At 46.2% G+C, this 14,755-nt stretch overlaps 1 protein-coding gene across 8 annotated transcripts; it reads left to right on the forward strand.

Moving 5' to 3' along the window:
- The first annotated feature begins 201 nt into the window (after positions 1 to 201).
- On the forward strand, positions 202 to 14,680 carry ZNF35 (zinc finger protein 35). Of its 8 annotated transcripts, XR_014000455.1 has the most exons (6): positions 229 to 314; positions 2,310 to 2,622; positions 3,197 to 3,341; positions 6,083 to 8,410; positions 10,058 to 10,114; positions 13,693 to 14,680. XR_014000455.1 is itself a non-coding variant. In XM_081160817.1 (4 exons), the coding sequence occupies exons 2-4, from the start codon at positions 2,434 to 2,436 to the stop codon at positions 7,327 to 7,329; spliced, it is 1,581 nt and encodes a 526-aa protein (XP_081016943.1). In that variant the 5' UTR covers positions 202 to 314; positions 2,310 to 2,433; the 3' UTR covers positions 7,330 to 14,680. The 8 variants fall into 8 exon arrangements, 4 of the variants coding, with proteins under 4 accessions (XP_081016943.1, XP_081016941.1, XP_081016940.1 ...); XR_014000453.1 differs by having other exon boundaries at positions 6,083 to 10,114; XR_014000454.1 differs by having other exon boundaries at positions 10,058 to 14,680.
- Positions 14,681 to 14,755: the final 75 nt, after the last annotated feature.

Here is a 14,755-nt window from a genome sequence, read left to right on the forward strand (position 1 = left end):
TCGCTTAACTGCCCCTGCCCAGCTTGGGGGTGCCCCCCTCCCTGAGGCCCAGGGCCACAGTCCACCTCCACCCTCCACCTAAGAGCTTTTGCCCGCGTCCCTGGTCCGGAGCGACATTGGACACCGATCGAGAGGAAAGCACCTCCAAGATTCCTAGAGAGGCCAGGCCTGGCGACTTGGAGAGCCGGAAGCCCATCCCGGGGCACTTCCTGTCCGGTCATTGTTCTCGCTCCGCTAGCCGTGGAGGTTCCGGCCCGCTGGCCTTCTGCCCCAAAGCCCGCGAGCTCCGTGGCCGGACCTCTCCGCGGCGCACGGTGAGCGGGGAGGTGGGGGTGGGCGCGGGCGTCGGGGGCGCGGGCGGGCCGGGCCATCCCTGGGGTGGCCGGCGCGTCCTCCCCTGGGGACCCCGGCTCTGTCCGAGGATGGCTCCGCGCCCTACCACTTCGGAAACCCGGCTGCCGCGTCCGGAGGGCCTGGCCTAGGGGGAGGCTGGCCACGCACCTCCCCGGGAGCCAGGCGCACCCCTGGAGCACGGCTGCGTGGAGCCTGGAGGTGGAGGAGAGGGGCCGCCACGTTTGGAGATGAAGGACGTTGACAGGGAAGCCCTTGGAGGGGGCTCGGCTGTCTAGGGCTGGAGGCGATGTGAGTGCTCCGCGCTCGCGTTAGCCAGTCCTGCGTGTTCCCAGAAGCGAGTGTCCGGGGTCTTCCTGCCTGGTGGAGTTCAGCTAGTCAGAGGAAAGAAGAATCTTCCAGAATTAAGATTTGTTGCAGGAATGAAAGGATTGCATTACTCAGGAAATTCAATGTATACAATAAGTTGCATCACTTTAGTAGCAGCAAAAGGGGAGTTGGTAAAAGCATTTTTATTCTAATGAAGCATCTAAAGGGGAATAGAAATTTCTCATTCTCTTCATAATCAACAAAAATGTTAAGATAATTTTATCACACACAAACATTTAAAAACAACCAAAACCTGCTGGCTTGGCTATGATAAAGGGGCACTGTTAAGTTGGTGGTGGTGTGATTTGGGGGTCCTTTTAGAAAGCCTTTCGGTAGTATATGCCAACCATAAAATCCTTCAACCCGTAACCCTGCTATTCTACTCGCACAGAAAATTTTATCATTAATTATTATTAAGAAAATAAATGGAAACAATCAAAATTCTTTTTACTAAAGCAATGGTTTATAAATAAGGGGTGGTTAAGCAAGTTACAATTGAGAGTACTATGCCCGAGTGAGAGAGCTCTGAATGTACTTATATTGAAACATGTACCTGAGACCACTAGGCTATTGTGAAATACGGAAATTGAGTTCAAAAAACAAACAGTGCAGATTGCTGAATGATAAACGTATGTGATCTAGCCTTTTTGGAAAAATAAACAGTAAGTGTGAAGGTGTATGTACGTGTATGGCAATGCAGAGAAAAGACTAAGTAGACTGGTAACTACTCTGCGCGTGTGTGTGTGCGTGTGCGTGTGCGTGGGACATACATTTAATTCCGTATGTTTCTGTATTCCTTGGTCATTTTTCAGTGAGCATGGTAACACCATCGGTTACTGTATAACCACTAAAAATGATGAGTGTGAAGCAAGGCAACAGGAAACGTTTTTATCCTGAGAGTAATACTTAGTCTCACAGGACATTTGGAAGAAATGGAAAATGTAAAAAACAAAAAGAACCTCAGAACTACCTGTAATCGCATCACCCAGCAATAACCACTCCTAACACATCGGTGTCTAGGCTCCCAGTCTTTTTCTTGAGATTCTTTTGTTCATTCTATTATTTATCTTTGGCCCTGAAAATCTTTGTGTTGTAATATCCCTTTAAAAAAAAACACAAAAAACCCCACACACGTGATAATTGTGAAACTATGAATTTCCATAGTTAAAAACCAAAAGTTTAAGTTATAATTGTCAGTGTGGTTGGAAGTTTTCTCTTAAATATATTTTAAAAAAAGGAAAAAAAGAAGAAATACATTCTACAGTACACAGTGATTATCTCTTTGGAGGTGGACCAGGGGTGATTTTTCATAATCATTTTCAGTGTTTTTCAAGTGTTTACAATAAAAATATATTACTTTTATAATCAGGAAAAAATCAATAGACATTATATAAAGCTGTTTATAATGTAATTATTATGGGGACAAATTGCATGTTTACAGTCGAGCCCCTTCTATCCTGTGAGTGAGGAATAGAGCAGACCCTGTGCTGCAGTGGCCACTGTCTAGGCCCTGCTGAAATTGGCCAGTGGGCTTAGTGGCAGCCAGGTAAACCTCTGCTCGCTGCTAACAATGTTTTCTGGTTTCTCAGACAGTACTCATCCTGGCCCTGGGAAGAAACTCAAGAAGACACTTCTGAAACTTCAAGATTAGATGGGGCTTGACCTCTGCTGGGCAGCCCCTAGCGGTAGGCGTTCTCCTGCTGAGCAGAGAGGATGACTGCAGACCTGAGAGAGGCCATGGCCCTGGCGCCCTGGGGCCCAGTGACAGTGAAGGAGGAGGAGGAGGAGGGGAGCTTCCTAGGCCGGGCATCCGGCCACCGCGTGCATTCTGAGGACATCGAAGCCTGGGCTCCTGGGGAGGCTCCTCGGGGAGGCCGTGATGGGGCAGGACAGGAGGAAAAGGTAAGTCATGGTCTTGGAGGAATGACAGAGGAGAGACCTAAAGATCTCAAGTGGTTTCAGAGGGGACGCTGTCCTTCCTCTTCCTTGCCTGGAGCCTCATTTCTTAGCTAGGGCTCTGGCCTTTGGTTCTTTGGAATATAATAGGAGCATTCTCTTCTGATTGATGTGACATTTAGCAAAGATGGGCTTCCTTGGCTTCCTGTTCCTTTTCTAGAAAAATGTGTGGAGCACTGGCCTGATGCCTGGGTTGGAGCGTTGTACTGTATACCAGAAAGCTTCTGGGTTTGGTCCCCAGTCAGGGCACTTCCGGGAGGCAACAGATCGATGTTTCTTTCTCTCCCTCTCTCTCTCTCTCTCTCAATCTGTCCTTTCCTCCCTAAAATCAATTTTTAAAAAAAGTTTGAGATTGGTGGGGAGAAGGTTGTTTGTTTGTTTTATGGTTTTATGGTTTCCAGGAATAGGTACTTACGTTCTCATTCTCAAGAGCTGTCCTCATACCAGACCACACTCCCACCCCACCATCCCAGTGACCATCCTCTCTCTCATAAACCCACCTATGCCTGCCTGTCTCTAGGGTCAGAACATGTTCTGGGACATGGCGGTAGTCCTGAAAGCAACGCAGGAGGTGCCTGCTGCTTCAACCCTTGGCAGCTACTCGTTACCAGGGAGTCTGGCCAAGAGAGAGATACTGGAGACTCATGGGAACATGACCTCCTCAGGTAAGTTCAGCCCCTGATTCAGAATGCTGAAAGATGCCTACACGTTTGTCATGGGGAATGGCTTACTTTGCATATAGTCTCAAGACACCAGACCAGCACAGGTGAATTTCACATTCACTCTTAATCACATTTATTGTTCAGCAGGTTTCATGTCTGTTCACACATGTGGGTATGTGTCTTCTTCATATACTTTGTGTTTAGCATCGGTTGGTGAGCCAGCAGGAGAAGCTAGTTAAGGTAGGAAGGCTCAACTTTTGTGGTGATTTTGAGAAAATGCCCTGGAGGTGGTGTTTTCCTCGATTTTTGTGCAAATTCTAGAAGATTTTGAGCAGTTGTGTCAGCTGTAATGATGCTCAAAACTAGGTCCCCCTGGAGGGTACTGCGGCTTATCAGCTGGTTCTCTAAGCTGGGACCGGGGAGGGAAGTATGTTCTGTGTCTAACCAGCAGTGGCAGGAGTTTGCGGATAAGAGTGACACGTAACTGGGTGAGGAATGTGGCAGGGAGGAGTGGGAGAAGGGAGAAAAGTAAGAAGACGTAGGTGACAAAGAGTAGAGCACAAACAAGAGGAGTGTACCGAGCAAAGAGAAAGCAGAAGTGACATGAAACTATACGAGGAAAAGAATCAGAATATCTCACATAAAAATTTTAAAAAACCCACCGGGAGAGGAGAGCGCTACGAGAGGCAGTAGGGGAAGGAGGGAGAGGGAAAAGGTGAGAAGATATAAGAGCAGTTAAACTATAGAAAGAAAGATGGAGCAGATTACAAAGGAAAATAAAGACGACAGCACAGTAGAAGTAGAAATGACCAGAAAAAGATGAACATTTCAGACTTTTTTATTGTCACATGCGGCGCTCTACTGTATCTTATACTTGGGCCTTTCCTTTGTGCGACACTGCCCTTACTATTACCTGAACGATTGTGACGGAATTTCATATTACCATGGTCTTAACCGGGCAACCAACCTGGGCTGTTTCCCTGCGCCCCCCCCGTATTGCTTTGTCCCACCTCGACATCCCTGTCCCACTCACTCATCTCCGGTTGCAGAAACCCTGGCCTGAGTTGGTCAGATGTTTTGTGGGTGCTGGGTCCCCCGGGGAGTTGCTGTGTGATGTGGCTCACAGCTTTACTGCTCACTTCTAAGCTGCCACCACCAGGGGGAGGCCTGCCTCCCATCCCTGCTGATTCTCATGCCACTGGGCTGCTTATTGGAGTCTTTTTCCTGAGCTTGGTCTAACCCCAAACACATGATGAGGGTTCACTCCTCTAGCCCCGGTGGAGGGCGGCCTGGTTCCTGGGTGCACATTGCAGGGGCCAGGGCAGTGGAGCTCGAGAGACGGACAGAGCTGTGACGGCACTGACTGCAGGACCCCATGTTGGCACCATTAGGGTTCTGATGCAGTGTAGAGCAATCAGAGCCTAGTCAGAGTTTTAAAACTTCAGGAAGCTTTGAGGTTCTCATGGTATTTTTGACACTATGGAGCAGACTATGCCATGTCTTACACTTAACTCGGAAAGGTCAGCTTTCCCTGCCACAAGGCTAGGCTGTTTCCTCAACACACGAGGTAAGGTGTTTACTCTGTTCACAGTCTTCTTTAGTCCCTTCTAGTGTAGTTATCTATCACCATAGCATCTGCCATCCCTAAGGTTCATCTTTCCTCCTTGCTCCCCGCACTGTCACCCACAGCACCACTGGTCAGGCCGAAAGTCACTGCAGACACTCACAGAGCCACTTCCTGTGCTCCATGGTTGTTCTCAGCAATTGACATGGAAACCCAGTGCCTCCTCTCGTGGTCTTATGAGGTAGATACTGTTTTTGTCTCTGTTTTAGAGGTAAGGAAACGGAGGCACAGAGAAGTTAAGTTACTAGCCCAAAGCATGCAGGTGGTAAGTGGCAGAGCAGGTATTTGAAACCATGCCATCTGGCTCCAGAATTCATGTTCTTAACCTCTCTGCTGCACAGCCTCTCAGGGTTTTGGAGGCTTTTGGCCACTGTGGTCCCCTTGACATCCAGTATGGCCCTTTCTGCCCAGCTTACTCTCTCTTTGATGCGCAGCATCCGCATACAGAAAAGCCTAAGTTGCTTAGATCTTTGCTCACAGGTCGGGCATCTCCCTAATTAACTGCTGGGTTGTAAGCAGACCCACACTAAGTGGCTGAGGTAAGAAGGCAAGCCTGGGGACAGACTGGTGTCCTTCAGAACTGCTGTTAATTGTAGGTCGGTCATCAGACATGCAGGAGGAGACCTGTCTGGAGATGGCTCCCCTGGCATGAGGCAGTGTGTTAAATGTCTAATGGAGGTGAATGGAAGTGCTGGAAAGGCATGAATCAGGATCTTTTCTGGGTGTGGGGGAGGGCACAGGCCGGGCAGAAGAACCTACCTGGGAGAGGTGATGTGAGGGGATACTTTCTTTAAAAAAAATTTTCTTTAATTGATTTTAAAGAGAGGAAGGAGAGAGAGAGGGAGGGAGAGGAAGAGGTACTGATTTGTTGTTCCACTTATTTATGCATCATTGGTTGCCACTTGTATGTGCCCTGACCAGGGATCAAACCCACAACCTCGGCGTATTGAGACAATGCTCTAACTGAGCCACCCACCCAGGGCCAGAGGCTATTTTTTCTTTTGATGAAGCACATCTATAAACACTGAAGTCACACTTCCTGACCTTTGTGACTTTATGATCCTGTTCTTTTTCTAGGTCAGAAAAAGCTGACATCTGTATTTGTTGTTTGTTGTTTCAGGTGCTGAGACCAAGAACCCACAATTATTGATTCCAAAAACTGAAATATGTGATGAAGCAGAAAAGCCCTTCCTGATACCAGGAAGAATCCAGAAAGTTGACTCTCAAGGACCTCAGTTAGAAGCAGCCTATGAGAAGGGGGTCATGTTAAAGAGGCAGAGAATAAAGAGGGAAGAGGAAGACTTTAGGCAAGTGACAGTGAAGGACTGTCACGTACCCAAAAGCTTCAAAGAAGAGGGAGACCAGAAATGTCAGAAATCTGGGGAAAGATACAGCCGTAGTTCTGGCCCTGTTAAAAACCCAAAAGGCCAGCCCGGGCAGAAACCGTTTACTTGTGGCGTGTGTGGGAAAGGCTTTAGTCAGAGTGCAAACCTCGTAGTGCATCAGCGGATCCACACTGGGGAGAAGCCCTTTGAGTGTCACGAGTGTGGGAAGGCCTTCATTCAGAGTGCAAACCTTGTTGTGCATCAGCGAATCCACACTGGACAGAAGCCCTATGTTTGTTCCAAATGTGGGAAAGCCTTCACTCAGAGTTCAAACCTGACTGTCCATCAAAAAATCCACTCCTTGGAAAAAATCTTTAAGTGCAGCGAATGCGAGAAAGCTTTCAGTTACAGCTCACAGCTTGCCCGCCACCAGAAGGTCCACATTACAGAAAAGTGCTATGAATGTAATGAGTGTGGGAAAACATTTACTCGGAGCTCCAACCTCATGGTCCACCAGAGGATCCACACCGGGGAGAAGCCCTTCGCCTGCAGTGACTGTGGCAAAGCCTTCACCCAGAGCGCCAACCTCATTGTGCATCAGCGAAGCCATACGGGTGAGAAGCCATATGAGTGTAAAGAGTGTGGAAAGGCCTTCAGTTGTTTCTCACACCTGATCGTGCACCAGAGAATCCACACTGCAGAGAAACCTTATGACTGCAGCGAGTGTGGAAAAGCCTTCAGTCAGCTTTCCTGCCTTATTGTGCACCAGAGGATTCACAGTGGAGACCTTCCTTACGTGTGCAACGAGTGCGGCAAGGCCTTCACCTGTAGCTCGTACCTGCTCATTCATCAGAGAATCCATAATGGTGAGAAACCATACACATGCAATGAGTGTGGCAAGGCCTTCAGGCAGAGGTCGAGCCTCACTGTGCACCAGAGAACCCACACTGGGGAGAAGCCCTACGAATGTGAGAAGTGTGGTGCGGCCTTCATTTCCAACTCGCACCTCATGCGACACCACAGAACCCACCTCGTTGAGTGACAAGTAAAGGAAGAGGAAGGCCTGCAGGCACTGGTCAACCTGCTACCCCCTAAATTAGACCCCTCCTTTGTAAAAATGAGGCCTGCTATGTCCTTACAAGTAACAGCTTTCAGGGGTGCAGCACAAAACACAAGCATTTCAGAGGCTAATTTAAAGAAAATGAAAGCTAAGCCCCTAAAGGCAAGGACTTTGTTTTTAACTGTCCTTAATGGTGATGTCTGAAATGGAATGTGGCCTTCTTAGAAATGGGTCTTACAGAGCTAAGTGACAAAGATCCCATTTGGAGAAAAGTATTTTTAAGCTAAATTTTGTTTTTGGAAACGTAATTTCTTGAGCAGCAGGCAGGTTACTGGTGTAGGTCTGCCTGGTGGAAGTCTGGCGCTTTGAACCTTGTGTCTTAGTATTTGGGGTTGAGCAGTGATTAGTCAAGGAAACTACTTGTGGTAGCAATTCACCAACAACTCACCTATGAATATTTATAAGCTTTCCATTCCTTAGGTAATTAAAAACATTTTTTTTGTAAGCCTATTAACTGTCTACTGCTCCTAAAATGGACAGAAGTAGGAAAACGGCTGTTTCCCTCATTATATGTACCTCATGAACCTTGGTACGGGAAAGCCCTGGTGAGTCTCTTCTGACCAGTCCCCAGTCTGCTTGGCCAAGCACTTGAGGTTCGAAGGGGACAACACACGGGCCACAATGCTGCTGGGCTGTAGTCACTTGCTAAGATGAGAGCTCTCCAAAGAATCCCCAGTTCCCACTGCATTCCATTTCAGTGAGCTGCTCTGGACAGCCCCCTTCCCAGACAGGGGAGTCAATGAATAAGCTGGCCTAGAGTGTGCCCGTTTCCTCCACACTCGTTCTGCTCAGGCCCAGCCACCTGCTCGGGTTAGTGTCGTCCTCACTTTCTGGATGGTTTACAGAAGAAAAAATGGAGCTCTTCTAACTCTGAGAGGACCAAAGTGGGAAAGGAAAGGAGAGGGAGGGGCCAGAGTGGGATTCCTAAGGTCTTAGTTTTTTTGGAGAAGCTCAAAGGAATTGGAATATGGAAACTTTTAGAAGGAGAGAGAAACTGGCTAAGGTAAGATACCTTTGTTACCACTGAGCCTTTACTCCTGGAAAATTATTTATAAAACTATGCAATAGGTAGAGTGATGTAACATTGCCTTGTATTTATATAGAACTTTATTGTTTGTGTACTTTCACGTATAGCATCATGATTCCTGGCACTTATCTCATGCTTTGACATAGATCATTACCTTAATCCTTACAACACTGAAAGAGGTGTTTGCCCCATTTACCTGCAAGTGGTCATTTAAAGCAAGGCCACGTAACAAGTGACAGCCTATTTTCAAATCCAAGACCTAAATCCAGATTCTCTTTGCTCTGCCATGCTGCTTTTCCAGCCACCTGTAATCCCCACCCAGATCCGTGGAGAGCCTGAGAAAGGGGTGTGTAGTCTCGTTTTTAGGTGTGGGAGGTGACAGATTTTGGGGTGTGCCTTAGGCGGTGTGACCAGCAAGCAGCAAATCTAAGACTGGAATTTAAGTCCCCTGATTTCTGGGTCTGTCCACCACCACCCTCTCAGCATACAAGAGCATTTATCGTAAATGCTGCGCCTGTAATAAGCAGCTTGGTGCATGCATTTATTGTCGCATTTCTGCAAGACTGAATGTTAATCGACATGGTGCTTTGTCGTTTATAGAGCGCTTTCACATACAGAAGGCATACGCGAGAAAGCTTATTCATTTCCTCTTTTTCCCCTTCAACACAGTCTTTTAGCAAAGCATGTGCAACTTCCTTTCCCATTGCCACTAAATGATACGGACACAAACAAGGAATCAGTATGATTCAAACATAAGAATGAAAAATGCTCAAGCCCTCACTAACCCTCTGACAGTGACTGTTCTTGTCCCCTTTTTGGGGATGGAGAGACCCAGAGATAGCCCCACCTGTCTCTGCTGAGATTAGGAGGAAGTTAGGGTACTCCTGCACCCCAGCATGATCAGGAAGCTCAAAAGGGGAGCAGGTGTGAAGTTTTGGAATATATTTCTGACCTTGACCCACCAGGAGGCCAATGGTGTACTTTCTGGAAGATACCACCTGGGATGTATGAGCATTAAGACAGGTAAACTGTTTTGGCTTCACACTGTATGTTCATCCTCATAATAGAATACTCTGCCATGGATGGTTGTAACTTCCTGGTGACAGATTTCCATAAGTAGTTCAGAAACGCCACCCAGGTGGTTGTGACACAAAGCTAGGTCTGGGAATCAGTGACCCAACCTTGCAGTAAAGCAGTAGTTTTCAGCCTTGGCTGCATGTCAGAATCACCTAGGGCTCTATAATTTTTTTATTCCCACGCCTCATATTTTGAGAACTCTGAAAGGGATCCATTGTGCAACCAGGTCATGAGCCACTGCAGTCAAGTGAAGCCTGCAGGCCAAGGTGTGTGTGACCCAAGGGGAGAGGGGAGAAGGGTCTGGAGGTGCAGAGTGTTCTGAATGGTTTCAGCAAAATAGGGTGGTAACTGCATTGGCTGCCCTGGGGTCCTTCCCTTGTGTTAATCCTTGGCTGTTAAGATTCTGTGACCCAACTTACTATATGTGTATTTTAAGTGAATGTATGAAATATTTTATTTATATGGACAGACCAAGTTTTACATAATATACATTTATGTTCCTCACTCATCAAGATGACTTTTTACATTTCTCCTTGTATTCTTCAGATCTGAGATTCCACAGACTTGCACCCAGGTTCAGGACCCCAATCCTGCACAAATCATGTGAGCCTAGTGGATTATTAGATCAGATCCTTCCCCAGCTAATACCTCTCCCTCCTAGTTCAATTCCAGCCCTAAAATAAATGACCACCCACTTTTTTCTGTACAGTTTCTTATTGGGGAGGGGTGACTATCCTTGCGGTCAGAGGGCTTCAGTGTGGAGTCCTTTCCCTTCTCCTTTGCTGGTCTTGCTGAAGTGGGTGGGCGCTTTGAAGCCTCATTTTCTTAAGTTGCCGAGAGCTGTCAGACCAGCTGTCAAAGAGCCAGGCCTAGTGATGGGTATTGAGCTTGAGCAAGGAAACCTGTCCTCACTCTTAAATGAGACCAACAGATGTGTATTAAGTGGAGCACGGGAATGCGAAAGTGATAATAAAATGGGATGTGGGCTTTGGAAGCACAGGTGAGAGACTTCATCAATGCTCGGGACTCAAACACAACTGGCCAAGAGTCCCTCCAGGCTCAGGAAGTGTGGGCAAAGCTCATCCTTCCTCTGTGCTCTGGTGCCTCTCTTTTTGCCGAGGCAGGTGTCCTTCCACATCTGTCACTTTTCCGCTTGCCCCTCCATCCAGTGTGCCTAATCTTTCTGGGGTCAGAGCCCCTTTGAGAGTCTAATGGAGGTTGTAGGTCCTCTTCGGGTGACATGCAGATGGCACATTCAGTTTTGTGCTCATTTTAGGGACATGTAGGCTCCCTGAGGCCAATCCGTGGATCCTCGAGGGCCTAAAGTCTTGCCTGGGGATGCACTGTTCATCACCAGTGACACTTTAAAAACTCAGACTAGACATCTTGCTTCTGGCTTCCCTCCCTCAGCACATCGTGGCAGTATCTAGCTCCCAGACTAGAACTCAGGGAGGCATTCTTGGCTTCTGTGTATCATATGTTTCTCACAAAAATATTTATTGTGCACTTCCTGTGGCAAACGTGGTCCTAGATCCAGCTCGCCAGAGCAAACAAGGTCTACCAAGCCCTCTTCGCGTGTCTTCTATGGGAAGCTGTCTGGATCCCTTAACATGATTTACTAAACTCTTCCTAGCCACTTTCCGACCTCCTCTCTTTACTTTCTCCACACCTTTCACTGCAACCTGGAGGCACAGGCTTGCTCTTCTGTGCCTTTGCTCCCACTGCCCTTGGTGCCTGTAATACCTCACCACCACTCCACCCAGCCCCTGCCTACTTAGCCTACTTAGCCTACTTAGGTTTCTTTTAAGATTTGGTTCAAGCCCCATCTCTGGGAAACCTCTGATTGCTCTATGGCCAAGGGTATATTTAGAAATATACTTAGAAATATAGAAGAGCATGACATGTATCCATAGTTTTATGCTTTGGAATGAAAAAAATCTGGATTCAAAATTGTGTACATAGTACAGTTCTCATATAATGATACATATACCAGGAAAAAGCATATAGGTAAATTACCTGAAAGAAATATAAGAAACTTTTAAGTGGTTAAGTCACTTGTTCACAGCTGTACAGATGGTAAATTACAGATGGTAAATTGCAGAGCTTAGGCCCAAACCCAGGTCCTATGAATAATTGAATTATGGGTGATTAAAAGATTTTTTTAAGAGTAATTTCCAATCAAAGAACTTCCATGCATAAATGCATAATCCATGGACACAGACAATAGTATGGGGAAGTGAGGGGGGGGTGGATGCATGGTGGGGGGGTCAACGAGGGGCAAAGAGGGACATCTGTGATACTTTCAACAATAAAGATAAATTTAAAAATAATTTCCATGTTTCCTATAAGGAGCAAGGTTTTTTATAATCAGGAAAAAATAAATTATTATATTTACATACTTCGTTTTTGTTATATTAACTGAACAGTATCTCAGTTCCCATTTTGTAAAGTGTGGGGTGCACCCTGCCCTCCCCGTTCTTCTTCCCTTTTCTACTTCTCTGCCTCTGACAGTGTCAAGTCTGATAACTCTCGAATTCTGTTTGTCTCTTGTATGCTTTGTTAATTGATTTGTTCTAAAGGTTGAGAGTAAACAGTATGAATGCCGTCATGACCGTGTAAATGTTGTTTACTGCAGATCCGAGTAGCTTACTATGGTTGTATTTCCTTTTTGGAACAGCATTTTGTTTTTACTGAAGTTTCTAGTTGTCTTCTTTCCCCCTGTACTGTTGCCTTTAGCACATCAGTTTTTTTCAAACTCTCCATCCAGTTACTCTGTCGAGTCCCCACTTTTCCCGTGTGCTCCCCTTCCTGAGACCTGCAGCCTCCTGCTCTGGGCTGTCCTTGGTGGTCTTTCCGCCTTCAGCCCTGCTGTCACACCGGGCTTGCTGTGCCCCGAATCCTGCACCGCGTGGACCTGAGCGCATCCTCAAGTCATTGCCAAGAGGAGGGTGCAGAGGCAAAGCCGTCAAATGCGCACAGATCCCAACGCCCTCACGCTTGATTGGTAGTTTGACTGGCTCTGGGATTCTAGGTTGAAAAATCTCAGAAGCTTGTGGACGTCTGATTCCAGTCTGATGGTTGTTTCTTTGACAATAAGTAGTAGTCACAGTATTGTGATCTGTCCCCCCCGCCCCAAGGCCTGGAAGCTTTTAAAGTCTCCATTTTATCCTTGGTGTACTCAGTTCCCTAAATTTCTCAATTTAGTGACTCAGGTGCTTCTACTCTTGGGAATTTTCTTCTTGTGTTGCTTATGTGACAATGCTTCCTTTCCATATTTTTCCGTTTTTATTCTTTCTGGAATTCCTGTCAATCAAATGTTGGACCTTCCAGATCCTCAGCTGCTTTCTCTGTTATTTCTGTTTCCTTGTCTTGTGCCGTTTTCTGGGAGTGGACCTTGATTATTTTTCAACCTTTGGAGGGAAATTTTTTATTTTGGCATTAATTAGTTTAATTTCTAAGAGCCTTGTCTTGTTTAGCTCCTTTTGGTAGCATACTATCCTCATTCTGGAGGTACCACTCAAATCTGAGCATTCTAATGAGAAGGGTTTCCTTAGAAGTCTTCTGTCACCTGACTTCTCTCACCCCTTCACGCTCTGCTCCTGAGTCCTCTCTCTCTTTATCTTACTTACTCTCATTGGAGGCTTTCCTCAGACCCGTGTGATTCTTAGTGAGGCACCTGTGTATGTGTGGAAAGCCCAGTTGACCTCTGTGTGGGAGTGGAATTTGCTCAGTAAGAAACTTCCCTCTGAAATGATAGGTCGGGAGCCAGCTGTTTCCCTGGAAACCTCTAAACGCCAGGATGCAGAGGTCTTTTATCTGGACCTCTTACATTTCCTTAGCAAAAACTCCTCTTGACGTTTTTGTCTGGAGGCTGGATGCTGTAAGTGCTTCTCTAGGAGTGGGAGGGAGGGAATCTAGGCTTAGTACAGACTTAGTTGTAGCCCCACTGTCCCTCCCACCCCACATGGTCCTTAGGGTTTCCAAGCCCCAGGTCACTCTGGGGATGGGCAGGGTAGATCAGTTACCTCCTTCAGCTGTGCTGCCCTCAGCAAGTGCTCCAAGCTGGTATCCCCTCCACCCAGCTCTCTCAGTTACCACTTCATCCATTTTCTGTCTTCTAGAAATTTGCTCCCTATATCCCTTCATTGTTACTCACACATTTTAACCCATTATCATTTTAGGGGAAGCTCAACCACTTGAAAAAGAATGCTGATGTGCATTGATACAGCAGGACCACTGTTAGAAAGCCATCCTAAGATGAGTATTTTGACAGTTGACTTATATATTTGTCAGTTATTAATTTACATGGGAAACAACCCCAAGTGACCAACAGTAAAAGAATGATTAAATTACAATATGATGGAATATTATGCAAGCACTAAAGATCATAATTTAAAGACTATTTAGCCTGTGCCCCTTTCTCCCAAGCTACTTCTTCAGTGTACCTCCAGGGACCCCCTTCCTCATCTAAAGTTGTACAAAAGCAAACTGAAGAGTAAGTCTCCCAGCCCAGGGTACCCCAGAGAAAACTATAATAAAATTCTTGACGATCTTTCAGAGGTAGTACGCATATTTCAGTAATCTGTATACCCCCCCCCCCCCGACCAGTAGCTTAGGATGCACACTGTCTGTCTGCACCTTGCTTTTCCACTGGTCCTGGAGATGGGTCTATATTAGCCTGTAAGATCTACCTCATTTTCTTCACTGGTGCGTGATCCTCTGTAGTGTGGATGTACCATGTAGTGAGGGCCCTGTTGGTGAGCCTGTAGGTTCTTTCCTGTCTTTTGCTATCATAAATGCCATGCTGAGTACCCTGGCACACTCTCTTTGGTATGTGTGCCACTTTGCAGGATAAATTGATAAAGGGTAAGTGCATTTGGTATTTTGATAGAAATTGCAACTGTGGTTCACAGTATGTGTATGAAAATGCCCATTTCCCTGAATCCTCTATAAAATCATTGTTTTGTTTTCTCATCTGATAAGTGAAAAATGCTCTCATGTTTTGCGTTCAGTTATGAGTGAAACTGGGAATCGTGTCTTGTGCTTAAAAGCCGTGTGTATTTTCTTTTTCCTGTGAACTGCTTGTTCATGTTCTTTAACAGTTTTTCTGTTGGGTGGTTGATCTGTTTAAGAATTGATTTGTAGTAAAGAAATTACTCTTTTATCTGCCATATGTGTTGCAAATATTTTCCCCAGTTTGCAGTTAGTCTTAATTTTTTGCTATTTGGATATTTACAGTTTAAT

This window comes from Miniopterus schreibersii (assembly GCF_964146895.1).
Source record: "Miniopterus schreibersii genome assembly, chromosome: 15".
In the NCBI taxonomy this organism is placed as follows: domain Eukaryota; kingdom Metazoa; phylum Chordata; class Mammalia; order Chiroptera; family Miniopteridae; genus Miniopterus; species Miniopterus schreibersii.